At 37.8% G+C, this 16,242-nt stretch overlaps 1 protein-coding gene across 2 annotated transcripts in view; it reads right to left on the reverse strand.

The window, feature by feature from the left end:
- The window catches only part of EDIL3 (EGF like repeats and discoidin domains 3), a 257,972-nt gene that overhangs the window by 62,232 nt on the left and 179,498 nt on the right, over positions 1 to 16,242 (reverse strand). For both annotated transcript variants that reach the window (XM_074931730.1, XM_074931731.1), the window contains exon 6: positions 15,497 to 15,678. In XM_074931730.1, the coding sequence (XP_074787831.1) occupies positions 15,497 to 15,678 (182 nt within the window). The remainder of the gene's footprint in view (positions 1 to 15,496; positions 15,679 to 16,242) is intronic.

Here is a 16,242-nt window from a genome sequence, read left to right on the forward strand (position 1 = left end):
GAAAGCCAATTGTATTGTCACAAAGTTCAGAATGTGATATTCAAATAAAACAATGCCGGCATTGTCAGCCTTGTCCCTGCAATGAAGTCAACCATGAAGCAATCGGTGGCAACTGCCCACCCACTCTCTCACTGGTAGACAGCTGAAGCCTGCAACTTTTGCACCAAATGAAGCTTAACAAATTGCTGTCATACTGTGAGAATTGTGTGAAGGTGCAGGCAGATGTGTGATAAAAGGAGACGAAAGGAAATACTAGAGTAAGCCACTGCGACAATGTAAATAACACATTAAACTACATTAGCACCTGCCTCCTCCAAATGAATCTCATCTCTGCTCCCCAGTCAGTGGAGTTCGCCCTGTGCAATCCCTACTCTTTGGGATAGCAGCCCCAGTACAGGAATATGGGGAGTCAGAGACAGATCAGGTATCTGCTGTCCAAATACTTTAATCCCTTTATTCTTTACAGTGTGGTCTCAAGATTTTCTCTCACTTGGTAATGTTATCCAGCCTCCGTTAACGATGTAAGATGATCAAACTTGGATGTTTCAATATCCCACTGTTTCAATATCCCTACACAATGGGAAAGTGAAGAAAGACAGAATTTTACTGCTGGGTTTTTTTGAGCTATTTCTTTGCTGCTTATCTGAAGTGCGTGGCCTCTGATATTTTTATGCTTGAGGCAAAAGAAATTTCAGTGTACTTTTAACATAGTTCTCTCTATAAGAAATTAAGAAACACTCATACACCTTTAGAGTAATAATGGGTATTTTAGAGGTTTAGACCTACTGAGAGAGGAGAAACTGCCTATAAAAGATCAGATTTTTTACAGAACCTTTCTCATATATACCAGGAAAACTCAGGAACATTTGCAATTGCAATGGGAAGAATAGACTCACACTGGGAATTTAGACAGGTATAAATTAGAAGAGATTCAGGCCTTTTTACAGTCTTGGGAAACTTTTACCCTCATCCCAGAGAAAAAAATAGACACATATTTGTAACAGGACAGCTGCAGACTACTTTGAGCCCCTGAACTACTTTTAAAAATGTAGTTAACATACAATAGTAACCAGTTCGACATAAAAGTTTCTGAAAGTCTCTTATGCAGATTTCACCCTTTATATGGAATTTAAGAATATTAATAAACAGGTAGTTAAAACAATTTTTCAGGTATTTACAAATTTATCAATAATTAAGCGAACACCATCTCCAAAACCAAATTAGAAAGCACAGTCAGACAGAAACCTGTCATTGATTGTTTGCCTTTTGCCTATACTGACTAGTAGCATCTTCACATTTCGCTGTTTGGGAAAAGGAAGAACTAATGCAACACCAAATAATTTTTCTTTGATCCACTTATGCATATACCTAATGTTCTTTCAACTTCATTCCTAATTTTTCTTTTTCCAGATAATAACCTTGGGGAGGTTTTTTCAACGAGAATCTATGTGGAAAATTTTTTTCCCTGTTTACTCAGAAAGAGTAGTTTCTAACAAAACCATAGCTTTAACCACTGGATGTTATATTCCCACAGTAACTCCTTCCATCCCCCAGCCTCCATCTCTAAGGTACAATAAATCAACCACTTCAGGAAGCAATGACAAAACAATGACAAAAAACCCACCCAAAAGTAATCTGTCAGAGTTTAATACTACAGCTGAAACTCAAAACTTGGGAAAAAAAAAGTCCTACTGAATGAAGGGAAGATTTGGTCAGACAATCATAAAAATGAAAGAAAAATAATTTAAGTTTTAAATACTCATTTAATATATATACTGTAACCTGTGATCTTTGAGTTTCAGTTGATAAAAAGCCTTCCTTTTTTTCTGCTATGTATCAGCCTGCTCTCTACCGTTATCTGGATATCTGTATCGACAGTCTGTACCATTTTCTCTTGTTTTAACAGACAGAATCTTTCCTTGAGGCTTTCTTGATCAGTATCCATACTCTCAGTCACAAACTGAGCTCCGAGTTTGGCTTTCAGCAGTAGTGAGCAGAACAGAGGAAATAACAACAGGATACTGTGTTTTGCAATTAGATCTACATATTCTGTCAACATTTGCAGGAAAATCCCAATGAAGGGAGAAAAAAATGCTTTCAAATCCCTGCAGCTTGCTTACATACAAGATCCCCATGAGGCTAACATCACGCCTGTGGAAGCTCCTTTCAGTGCATTTGGATACGCCAAGAATTAATTGGCCCTTTGTGTTTGGGTTCTTTTTATGTATTTTAAATTTTTCGTGTCAGAGCTTAGCAAAACTTAAAATATTACAGTGTGCAATGACTATAACGAAACAGGTGCTGAAATCTTTCTTACTTATGTACTTCAGTAGGAAGCAAAGTTCCCCATGTGAAATGTGAACTAGCTCTTTCAGCACTAAAAGCATTTTCAAAGGTACTTTTCTGTGGCAATTGTGAAGAAAAACAGCTTAGGAAGCTCTGCTTTGTGGATTCAGATCTAGGACAGAATGTTATATATTCTAATAACATGGGTGACTGTGTTTTGAAACAAAGAGGTGAAAGTCACCAGGATAAGAACAAGAGTTTAACACATCTTTTTTTTAAAAGGTAATAGCTTATTCACTTATAAAGGACTCCTTATCATTACCTAGATTAACTGGAAAAAATCAAGGTTGATACAAGATCAATAGGATTTTGAGGGATTTACCCCAATTATTAATGCACGGTAGAGACCTTGTAAGAAGAGGATACTTGTATGGAAATTTGAGGAAACTACTTTCAGAAAAAAAAAAAAAAAAAAAAAAAAAAAGACTGATCAGCCCTGTTTAAATTTAAGGTTAATTTGAGAGTAATGGCTTCAGGCTTGACTCTCAGACCCCATCCATGGACCTGCATTCAGCCCCAGCTCAGGGGGGGCTCCTTCATCCAGTAACTTCCACGGGACCTAATTCACCCAACATACATCAGGGATTTGTCTGTGATGTTCACAAGCAGATCTGAGGATGCCTGTTGCCCTCCATCCTCATGGCATGAAAGACTTTATGAAACTTGGGTAAGGTGCCGTTTAGCACCTACAGGTAATGCAATCTGCCTCAAACTGGTTTTGCATTTCAATGAGGCAGTTTTCTGGGGCTAGTATAAATGATTAATGCTGAATCACTCACGTAAAATTGCAGGTAAAAGAAAGCCCGTAGTCTGACATCAATTAATTTAAATCTGATGCTACAAGGAATAGATTATGTCTATACAATATATGGTCGACGATGCAAATTCACTGTGCTGATATTGCGGAAAGCTCAGCTAGAGCACAGGCAGAGCAGTCAACTCAACAGACAGTGCCGAGGGACAAGATAAAACACCTCAGAGTCAGTGCGATATACACACTGTTGAAGGCTAACTTCATGTACTGCCAGCCACTCGGTGCCTTCTATACTTTGTCATAGCCAAAACTAAGTAAAAAGAAAATCACTTGAGGCCTACTCCCTCGAGTGCAGTGTATGCCCAGGAGCTGGTGAATAAAATCAACACTATCAGTTTAAAAAGTTCACAGCAGTCCTTGAAATTGCTTTTAACTTTGTTCCTGTCAACCACCACAATCATCCTGACTCCATGATTAGACCACTTTTATCATCACAGCAGGTTATAGAGTCACAGCCTCTTTTGACAGGAGGGGAAAAGTAACCAGCATGCCATGCTTTCTGCTCTCAGCACTCATTCTGTAGGAGTAATTATCTATTAAACAATTTCACTAGTGTTTTTGACTGCAGTAATTCACACAAATCTGTTTTAGGACGCTAAATCATTCAGTTGTTTACATTGATGAAGACATGGCCAATGAGGATTTTATTGCAACAGGAAAAAAACTGTATCAGAAAGGAAATAAAACAAATGAAAAAGTATTTTCCCAAGAGAAAGTGGCAATATGAGCAAGGTTATTTTACAAGTTCCTGTATGTTGTACAGTGCATCATTTTCAAAGGCAATTCAGAGCCAGTCCTGCAAATCTGCATGGTGTCAGTGTGCAGCCTCACTTTAATGTGTGAGTAAATATAAGACTGTAAGACTGGAGGGAACAGCTTCATGCTAGTTTTGCACAAAACAAAGACCAAAAATAACTTCCCTGCATGCTTAACAAACCTTAGAATTGTAGACTAAATTCATAGTCATAATATGACAATGTAACACAAGAGGAGAGATTGGGGACACCACCAATGGATTAAGTTCATATTCTTCCTCAATTTCTGATCAAATACTAGTATATTCAGCATGCAGAAGCTATGTACTTGACAAAAAAGATAAACAAACCAGTTACATCTGTCTCATCTGCATTATTACACGCAGAAGAGGAGAAGAGGGATGAGAAGAAGGAGTGACTTTAGGAAGACACCATATGTGATGCTCCTGGCCAGAATACATAACGATATTCCCCCCATTTGTTATTTCATTATCAGCAATAACACCACTAACATTTCATACAGAGTAGGTTTGTCTGAAATATACCTGAAGAGCAATTTTCCAAGAAATGCTCAGAAAAAAGCCTTCACAAAGTGTCTTTGAGACTGTAAATGTAGTTTTACATGAGCCTTCATTCATGAACAGAAATGTAGTTTATAGAGAGCTATGGTGTTTATCTATTTCAGTTATGAGATACAATAGTGCTGCTATAAATAATTCTCCATCTTTTCTAGCACAAAATATATCTGTTTTTACTAATGCTCACTATTACTCATATAAAAATAGGGTTGAATAAGGGATCAAGATTATACTGGAATTCAAAGATATATTAAGGCAGCCCTTCCCTCCTGATTTCATAAGTTTTTGAAGGATTGAAATTTAATTTTTTTCTGTCTTTTTTTTTTTTTTTTTTTTTTTTAAGATATAATTCTGACAAAGCTAGATAGCAAACACCCACAGAAACAATTTCTGATGAAAAATAGGGACACTCACCAATGGAAATGTTTGTAATAAACTCAGGAAAGGAGTAACCTGACACGATTACCTCAGTCCTGGGAAATTTAGTGACACTGGGAGCTCCCTCCCACATTTCCTTTTCCATCTTCAAGCACTAGAAGCCCTGAACATGACTGGACATTGCTGTTTCACCCTGATCTCATGTCAAGAGCAAGGGGCTGCAGAGCAGGACTTGGCCTGTGATGAGGTGCAGGAAGGTCAGAGCAGGTCAGTTACTATTATCTTCCCCACTGCAAAGCACTGCTGGCACCTGGGCGTAGGGTGCTCATATATCTTGCCTGTCTGTGGCTTTTTGCTACTCTCCTAATCAGCACTGTCAGCAGAGCTTTTCCAGATTTAGTTGAGGGCATTAATGCAGTCAGCATAGTAGCAGTGATATGTGTTTTAACTAGCATCCAGATTAGGTAACGCAGTGATTTATTCGTGGTAGCACTCCAGCTGTTGCTGCCGTTCTGTAAGGGGGGTTATTACATGGAGAAAAGCCAACACATTTTATCTTATAATTGTGATAGTCTGGGAGAACTAACACAGTCATTTTACAAACAGTAATTCTGAATGTGACTGTAGGATTGTACCTTGCAGATAAACCAATTAAATACTAGTTATTTCTGATCTCAAAACTTTTCTGTTTTGCTTACATGGATGCAGATCCAGCAAAGTCTCTTCACAACTTTGCTATTAAATCCTCTGCAAACTCATCCTCCCAATACTGTTATTCCCAGAGTGTCTTGCCAGTCTATCATACCTTATGGCAGCAACAAACACCTCTCAGGTCTTCCCTGTACTCACGTCTTAGCTCTAGTCAAGCACCTAAAAGCAACTCATCGCCTTTGCTATCTTCAGTAAGACTATTTATATGCTTCAAGTTAGGCATGCTGAATCAGAGACCCAAACCAGCCCACTAATTTAATTTGCCCTTCAGTGAAAAGATTGGAATATAGGTTAAACCCTACTTGTATGGAAAACATAAGTGCAGGAATTGTTTGGCCCATGTAATGCTAATATGGGGGAGCATATGTTATGAATATTACCAAAAAGCACACACTTCATTTGGCTTTTATTGAGAACTTTAACTTTATGCCTCAGAGAGTTTACGTAATTAGATAGACTAAAAACTTGCTTGGTCTGTTTCTTCTTATTATTAAGCCATTATTTTAGTCCCAAAGGTAGTTGTTATGAATGCCATTAACTGGACCATATGAATTATTCAAAATACTGGCATGTTGACTGTCATCTCAAGAAGAGGCCCATAATCCATCTCACGTTGTTCACAAGTTTGTAGCTCTGTAAAATTTAATCTCATTTACAAAGTATTGATTAAATGGGTATTAACTACTGGCAATTTAAGGTTAGCTAAGAAACACTAAGGTCATTTATTGATATTATGAATTCTTTCATATACTTTGAACTTGTGAATTGTGTTCCAGTCTTTGGCATGGTAGTATCTGACACAAAAAACTTCACCAAAATGTCTAGAATATTTCTTAAAGTATTGGACAAAGTATGTGTAAATAAAAATGTCAGAGAAAAAATATATATGTATTTCCACTTGTAAAATAGCTTTGATCAATAGCTCGTAGAGTTTAAAAGATACAATGTTAGACTCAGGTCACAGAAACAAACATGCACTTTTCTTTTAATCCTACATGAAAACCCTCTTGTTTAGGGAAAAGAAATATATTCAAAAGGAACTATATTAAAATCACTACGAAAATATACTCAGGGAAAGTTCTTAATGTGCCCATTGCAAATTTCAGATGTACTTTCTATTGCATGCTTTCTACTTGTTTTTAAGGCACTGTGGTAGATGTACTTTGGTAGAAACTCTAATAACAAATATGACCTGCCCCCCTCAAGCACAAAAAGGACAACTGGGAAGAATTCCCATTCTGAGTTAACCGGGTTTTGTCTAGGTCCTATTTATTTTCTCAGATCAATGTTAAATAAGAAGGAAATGTGCTCAAAAATGACAAGTCTATTGCCCCGATGAAGATATTGTCATTAGTTTTGAATAGTAAAGCTGAACTTGGAATTAAACCCATCCATTGAAAGATGGAAGGTAAAGCAAAAACTGAATAGCAGGAGATTAGACTTCCCTGGCAGTGTGAGATCCCTGTACTGGGGTTTTGTGACCATTGCACAGAGCCAGCTTATTTTAATGCACCGGGAAACTAAAGCTACTTAGTCCCTCTGCCAGAATAAACTCAGTAAGTGATAATAGTGCTATCAAATGGTGCACAAAAAACCTATGCAGAGAGTACTTCTTAACCACCTTTCATTACCTTCTCTTTGGTTTTATGCAGTTTATCTTCAGAAATTATTGGTTAGTACTGTAAAGGAATGGGAAGAGTCTACCTGAAGAGTGGTTCACAGGGCATGATCGTCATGGGCTGTTCAATGGGGAGACTTTCTTTCCTGTGTAACGCTGGCTGCAAATCCCACTATTCAAATGAGTTCTGGATTTTTTGCAAGGAGTCCATGAGGATCAAGTTACACAGTAGATTTGTGCTTGCAGATTCCTGCTGAGTAACTACTTCTTATGCTATGACACTTAGCCAGTAATGAGATGTTGTTTTCAATTGCTAAATAACTCACAACACAGTATTTCAATTTTCATAACACTAATGATAAAATACCCGTATTTAACATTTTTCTTCCTCGGTCAGTCATTGTATACCTACTTAAAACTTTCTTTCCCAAAGAGCCTGACAGCCACAGTTGACTTTATGCTGCCTATCATGCTCTCCATACCATCCTTTTGCTCTTTCCATGTAACTGCAAAAACCTTGTCTAGTTCATGCAGAGTCTTTTTAGTTGTCAGTTTATAGGAGACCCAAAGAACACTGACATTAACTAGAACTTCTGACTGATCTCATAATGCCGCTCATAATTAGGGCAACTGTTACACTGCATTCACAATGTGACAAAATCTGTGGGAGAAAGACAAATGGGAAAATAAGAGTATGTCAAAGCAATCCTTCCCACATATTGTCACCACTGAAAATAATTTGTTAGTTGCTATGAGACTGGTTGCGCAGGGAGAGAGGCCAAGGTTTTAGATGGACACAAGTGGATTAAAGAGGTAGATTAGTAGGCACACAGGGGACAGATGGCTTTGTGATTCTGAAGACTATGCCACTTAAATGATTTCTCCACCCAGAGATGCTATTACCGAAAATGAAAAGTTGGCTCAAATGATTAATCGCTCCTGAACCTTAAGAAATTGACGGAATATTGGCTGAATCACAACGGACACACTCATAATATATTTTTCATTGTCCTGAAATTAAGAATCAATAGACAAAAAAGGTGTTATGTAAACACAGAAAGTTACCCTTCAGTGAGACTTTCTAATAATTTTATTTATCTATGCATTTTTTCTCAAAATACTTTTTCCGTCTACAAAAAATGGCAGGAAACGGACTAGTTTAAAAACATTAAATGTTGCTTGGTTTTGCAATAAACAAAGAAAAAAACCCTCTAAATCTGAAAAGTCTCACTGAAAGACTCAAAATCTGAACAATGTCTCTTTATCTTAACCACTCATGGAATGAGAAGGTTATAAGAGTGCAAGAATAAAATACGCTCCCATTTTTCAGTCCACAAGAAATGATGTTCCACTGAAATTTGAAGGTCTTTGAGATGAGAATCACATGTCATCATTTCCAGCAGAGGAGTTTACTTTAGCTCTGTTGTCTGCTGTAGTGGGAAGTGAATACACATGGGAAGTGTATGTGACTTCCCATACTTCCAACAGCTTATATAAAATGGTAACTTTTCTCCACCAGCTGTAAAACCGCAGAGCGACACAAGGGGCAGCCAGGGACTGCATGTTTGCTTCTCCACAGCTAGAGCTGTGCCTCTGTTCTCACCCTACAGGTTGCTCTGCACTTCTGTGTGTGACCCACCTACATACATACGAACTCAGACCGTGTGTGCTGCTCAGTGCCCATCAACACAGAGGTAAGTGTATATACATGCCTCTGTGCCACACAGAAAAAAAAATCTTAATATATTGGCATGCAATTTTACTTTTTCTTAAACTTTACTTCCTTAAGCTCAGTTGTATGGAGTAACTTGAAACAGCTTTTTGCTAGAAGCCATGACTAGCAGAAGAGTAACCATGAGTGAGGATCATTGCATTGACAGTTTTGAAAGCGAGTGTTTACAAAATAAAATATGACTTTCTTGACTATCACACATGAGCATAGGATCATAATACAGATTTAGATGCTGTCCTCCCCACAGGAGCACTGTGATGCCCACACATCACTCCATTACAGTTGGTGAGCCACCACATAGTTACTGGGGCATGCAACTCCACATGCAACTTATTACTGATGCAAGAAACCAGACGGACACACATTTGCTCATTTTGGTGTGTCACCACTTGCTGGTTTGATTACTTTTAATATCAGGATGGTAAGTGTGAAAAGCCATTCAGTCAAAATAGATGTTTTTTTTTTTTTCAACTACAGATGCATAAAGCAATGTGTTTAAAAGTACTATTACTTCAGCCATTCAGCCATGTTACATGGAGTAATTAAGAAAAGCTGGCACGCAGGCTGACAGAGCATGTTACAGATAGTGTTCATAACGGCATCAAGTATCAGTTGCCATGGGGATGATAACTCTGAACTGACTTCTTTTGTGTATCCGAAAACTCAAATCAAAAGTTGTGTGAATACGTCTGTGTGTGGGTGTTTGTGTGTCCAAAGAACAAAACTGGGAGATACAAGATGGTATCAAATAGATTACCAGGTTACGGGACAGGAGGGAGTATCTGGATGATGACACTAAGAAATAGGCTCTCAGTCCTTTTGTTTTCTTGTCTGTTTTGAGTACATAAACTATATGTTTAGCCTGTAAGCTAAATGTATAGATGTTGAGGGAGACCTGCCGCTAGCAAACACTGGTACTGAGTTCAATGAAGTGAGTGAACTTATGGCAGACTTCGACTAACTGAAGATCACTTCTAATTCCTGCAGTTCAGAGGTCCTCTGTGGGATAGTTTTGAGAGAATTCAACTGCACTTTTGTTACTAGATTCTGTTCTCCCCTGCCAAGTGATTTCAGGTACTTACTGCCACTTGTCAATTCAATATTCTGCAAGGAAATACTCCTATGATACTAATTCAAATTTTGGAGTGGCAACAAAAATTGCAGAGATTTAATAGCTTTTCCAGCATTTAACTTAGCAGATTAAGTCTTCCTATATGGTTTGAGTCACCTTACATGATGACTCTGAGATTGTATATCATAAGGTTCACTCGGCCACATTATACTAAGCTGAGAGCTATATTAAGTAATATGAAATATTTAATCTATGATGACAGGTATTTCTGGAAGCTGATACAACGGTACTCATGAATGAGGAAACAAACGTTGACAAAATGAATGGTTTGACAGATGGTCGTTTGCTTAGAGCTCTTACCAACAGATGTTTGAATGAATGTTCTGCAAGACCTCTGTGTATTTTGGGTTTTATCATTTTATTAGCAAATAGCTATCACCTGGTGTATACTTGCTCTTTGGAAGTTCTTGATGTGGAAGCTGCTAATTTTTTTCCTTGCTTTTTTTTTGAGAAAAAAATCCCAACACTTCATTGATTCCTGCCTGGGTATAAGAATGATGGAACTTAGCCTTTATTGTAAGTATATTTTTTGTTTGTCACTGTAGTTATGATCAGGTTTGTGAGATTCACAGACAGACAATTAACCATGGCAGTATTAGGCACTGCAAGCCCCAAAAATGGGAGGCTGAGCACTGAGGTGGGACTGAAACTGCAGGTGGTGTGGGAGACACTTAAGTAAAAGCCAAATTAAGCCACAAATAAAAACATATATTCTACCTACCAGAAACATTATTCCAATATATTTAGACTCAAAAAAAAAAAAAAAAAAAAAAAAAGAAGCCCTCTCAGTAATCTCTAAATAAAGTACCAATATGTCTTATGTCTTCTGGAATAGAAACTGATTTAGTTTCTCTCAAACAAGCATCCCAATCACTGTGCTGCACAATTCTTGTATTATCCTGCTGATTAAGACTACGTTAATGTAAATATTGTATCCAAGAACAAATCAATACACTATACTATTTAGTCCTCAGATTTTTAGTGAATGCTTAAGGAAGATCCTCGTGCACTGTTTTCTCTGGATACTCGTGCTCTGTTTTCTCTTCACCGTATACCCGGATTTTTGCTGTCCAGCCTTAAATCTGATGCCTTTTACCCTATACCTCTTCTGTGCCTTCACCTGTCTTCTTAGTTTGTTCAAAGACTATCATGTTTTTCTGAGGCTGATATTCTTAGGACTCCCTGGTTCACTGACCACCCAACCCAGACCACTCAAGCTCTGCTGTGACCTCCTTCTCCACTCAGGCTCCCTGATGTAGGTGGTATCTCTTACTGTTCTTGGGCAAATTAACTTTTAAGAAGGTTCATCTGTTGATGAAGAACCCATTGCACTGGTATTATTTGCATAACAAAAAGATCATACCAACTTTAAAAGACTGAAGAAGCAAGACTTGCTATCTTACAGGACAATATTCACCCACCTTGCTTTCTCATCTTTAAGTTATTTATACATCTTAAATGCATGATTTATGATTTCAGTACTGTAAGCCAGTCCTTCCATTGATAGTTATACCAAATTATTCTATGTTGTCTTACAGCGTTCTTTACAACATTTCAGTTTATGCATTTTTGGCACATCCACCATGGCTGAAGCCATTGTGTATTACAGGGATAACAACTGCAGTGATATAAAAAATGATAACATTTTATGAAAGCAAAACAGAAACCGGTCATGAAAATGAGTTAAGAAATATTAGGCTGGGTGGTGAAACTGGGAGGGAAGAAATGTAAGGGTATAGGCATGGATCCCTAGGTTAGAAATCACTGGAGAGAGTAAAATTTAGAAGGTCCTGTCAGCAGTTTGTGTTAGAGATTAACAGTTGCTGTGACTTTGGATATGATAGAGAGATAATAGAAAACAATCGTGCCCATAGTCATCTCTATTCTGATCCATACTGCCTTGACAAAATATGTGTGAAGAGAAAAATACAGATACATGCAAGGAAGGAGTAGAGATGAAGTGAAATCAAAATAAAAAGAAGCAACATATTTTAAAGCCATAAATGCAGAAGGGAAAAAGGGAAAAGATAAACCAGTGCTCTCTTAAATAAAGAGTTTTGACAAAAAAAGACTTGTAACTGGAACAGGAACAGTGACCATTTTGGTTATATCTCAGGAACAATTAATGAAAAATGAACTGTGGGATTTTTTCTCATTGTATTTGGAAACATTAAAAGTTAATGTCACTAATAAAGTGGTAAAGGGTATACAGGTGCTATTTTATCACAGCCAGCGTATGAGGAGAAACAGAGGTCATCAAAACGTTAACAGGCAGATATGACTTACTCTGACTTTAATTTGCTTTCAAAAACGTGGTCACTGACTCTTTAAATCACAAGCCAATTACAAGCATTGTAGTGCCATTACTAATTACATGCTGACAGTGTAAATTTAAAAATGGCAATTTCAATTTTCAGTCATTGGGAGAATGCAGGAAAATGAAAATGAATACTAATGAGTTCATGTGTGTCAGACACCTGAAAGATTAAAGAAAAAAACTCTGCACTCATTACAAGTGAGTTATAAGCAAAGCACTCAAACCTTCCATTTGCCAAGCTGCATATAAATAAAGAAATTAAATGACAAAGAAAATTGATAATGATGGAACAAGGCAAAAATAGCCACAGGCCTGTACACAATTATACTTTGGGGGGCTTTGCCCATACACACAGTTTCCTTTAAAATTTATCTAGCATTAGAAACTCAGGCTATTGCTTCAGGTTCATTGACCTAAATGTTAAGTTACATTTCCTAAAAATGGAGTTTCTGCTTTCATAACTTTCCAATTAATCTCTGCTGAACATTCGCAGTGTTTTTCAGGAGACATCTTCTGGACCAGCTGCTTTGTCACCAACATGGAAAAGGTCCCATACACAGACCCCTCACATTAGGATCTGGGAAGAAGCTGGTGACATGATAAGTGAAAACTCAGAGTAGGCTGTGTTAGACGGAGCATTTCTCTCACAAGACCAGAGGAGGGTAGCTAGAAACTTAGCACAAATGAGAGTGGGCTGACTTTTTGTAACCTTCGACAAATACTTACGAAGTGTCTCCCTGGCCGTCACAGAAGCTGTGCAGAAATAAGACACGGGATTTCTACTTCTCCTCTCAACAGAAACTGTTCACCCATATAAGGGTCAGGCAGTGTCTGCCTCTTACAGTGTATTTCATGCTTGAAGAACAAGACAGTGCTCTGATGTGAAGAGCTACTATACAGTGCAGAAAGTGTGAGTTTGTGGAGGTCTGTATCCTTGACAAATCAAAACAGGATTTCTGCAGAACACTAAAACCCGCTTTTTCACTACAACTATCATCTCTCTGCAAAAATTTACTTTCCCAGTGTTTTAAGGAGAAAAGTCTTCAGACAAGGAAAAAAAAATCCTTAAGATTTAAACTTTTGCTTTTAAATTATAAAAAGTATTTTAATTTTGCACTGAGCTAAAAAGAAAAATAAAATGCTTAGCAAGTTTTGTGAAAATTATAGAACAAAGTTTATTTTAAAAGAAAAATGAGATGAAGAGAATGCTAGGCACTTAGCACAGATGAATTGTATCACTTAATTAGTGAAAGTCCTTAAATACTGTGGCTGTTAAAATTACAGAATAACCTGCACGGGATTGGTGAGACCTAGATTAGATCATTAATTCCAAAAAAGAACAAATTGTTCAAACCTGATGCCACAGGCTGAGATTGCAACACATTTTCTCCATTGGTCCAACTTTCCTTTCAGGTAAGAGCAAAGACCTCCCTGGGAGCAAAGTCCATCCTAACGCTGGTCTGGATAGAAACCTGCGCAGCTGCCCGACAGCTGCCTTCGCGCTGCGTGGTGGCTTTGCCAAGTACAAACGTGGAAGCAACAGACCATTAGCCATCCCCATCCAGTTCATCTCCTAGTTAAGACATGTCTAGAGGGCCTGTGCTAAATGATTCTAAATTTCTTCTCCAGCTCATTTAATAAAGCCCACACTCAAAAGCAGCCCAAAAGCTACTCTAACACTGACTTTTTCATTTCCCATTAAAGTTCCATTAGCTTTCTACTCCTGTGAAAATAATTCTGCTCAAGTCCCTTAGCGTTATTCTTTCCAGTTCTTTTTCAATGTATAAATTTTACAGACTTCCTAACCCCTCTGGTCTTTACGGAAGAAAGCTGACTTAAGATACATTGAAGGGCCTCTGTGTTTTCACTCTGCAGTGAATAACAAACAGTAACACCGACTTCATTTTTCAGAACTGACAAAATGCAGCACTCTCACCACACCAGTTTTAGAAAACTTCATCAAACAGCACCTGGTGCCTGCTCTCCAAACAAGAAAAATGAACAGGTAACCCTGAATGCTTTTTCCCCACATATTTGGGAACCACTTAGACAAAGCACAAGCAGTAGTCAGTACAAAAGCTTGAATATGAACAAAAATGATGCCATTTACATGAAGGTACCTTCAAGAAGAGTGTGTCTGAAATACCCGAGGGACATATGGACAGTTGAACCTAGACAAGATGCTCAGGTACTATCTCATACTACTCATACTACTCCTGTGGTGAGTTCACTGGGAGGGAAGCACCCTCTACACATATTGACCATACTGATGAGTGAAAAAGTTTTCCCGTAAGTACCCAACATCACCTTTCTTAACTAACAGCTCCAAATGCAAAAGCATAGCCCAATTCACATATCATGAAAACACCATAAAATTAAAGAGCTACAGCAATCACTAGATAATCATTATCTCCATTAAAATACAGCCACTAAACTTCACTGCTTCATGACTTTGACTGAAGTAATTTGCTGGGTGCAGAGAAATCCAGTCCGCAGTGAGGGCACTGCCATTTGAATCATTCTAGAGATAACATCCTTGAGCAGGAATGAAAAAACATGTATTTTCAGCCCCATGTATGTGGTTGAACTAACAGCTATTTCAACCTTAATTAAAGCAGTTCTTATTACTTCCAGCATGATGCTCACAGTGCTTAACCAGTGTGCCCAGAGCAGCTCAGCAGAGGACAAACTATTCCTGAAGGCTCTAGTACAGCCAACTCCGCATTAAAGCACTCTAGAATGATGCCCAAGGAAGGCTGCATGTGTCAAAGTATCTCTACCAAGAGATATTGCTGTGAAATGCTACCAAGGACCTAATGAGCAAATGCAATGTAGGTGGAAAGCAGCTTCCCTGAAAAGTCTTTATAAATTTGCTTCCATGGTTTAGAGCCACAACGGAACACATTCACACGTTTTTTAAATACAAAGATTTGTGCACTTGTAAAGCCAAGATTATTACTGGTTTGCAACTAAACAGTCCCTTGTAGTCTAGGCTACATTTCTGACAGTGAAGAAGAACCTAGCTATAGATTACCACTTGTCTTCATCAGTTTCTTAAGTGACTCTGGCAATTGAATCAAGGAGATTTTTTTTGCTTCTCAGCTCCATCTGTTACCTGAATCCATGGCCATCTGTCATTTTCTGCAGCCGTCCAAGCATTCACAAGACCCTTCTTATTAAGTCGTGCATAGTATGGATACCATTTCTGGAGTCCAAAAAGAGCTCGATGAGTGGATGATGCAGTAATTTGTTGGTTTGACACAATCCCTCCTTCTATCCCTAGTGGGCCAGAGCATCCTGCAAATGGAAACAAGAAAGGAAATTAATGTAACTGAAATGATCAACTCTTCCGAATCCCAAGTGGCTGTAATTACAAATAGCCTACAAACAGATCCAAAATATCTTATCAAATACATTATTAGAAGAGATATAAAGCAGTGGAATAGCATCTTCTTTTTGTAGAAATGAAAAACAAGCTGAAAAAAGAGGGAAAAGGTACCAAAATAGTGTTCCGAAATAACTCTTCCCATTGCAAAATTAATGAAATATAGTTTTCTTCTAGTTTGTTCTGTCTGAAGAGTTGTGAGTTTGAGTTTTATGGATACAATGAAAGAAAATGATCCCTAGATTGAAATATCGAAACAATTGCTAAAAGCAAATGTAAAGTTCTGTGATTACTGCAAAGTTCCATATTGCTACTCCTGCCACAGAGGTTAGCATTTGGCCAATACACCACAAACTGTTGTTGCAGTTATCTTTAAAAACATGAAACTAGACACATTATATTATTCAGTTACATTAAAAATAGTTAAAAGGTCTTATATATTCAATCAGCAAGCCACAAAGTATTTAACTGTGATG

This window comes from Athene noctua, chromosome Z, assembly GCF_965140245.1.
Source record: "Athene noctua chromosome Z, bAthNoc1.hap1.1, whole genome shotgun sequence".
Lineage (NCBI taxonomy): Eukaryota > Metazoa > Chordata > Aves > Strigiformes > Strigidae > Athene > Athene noctua.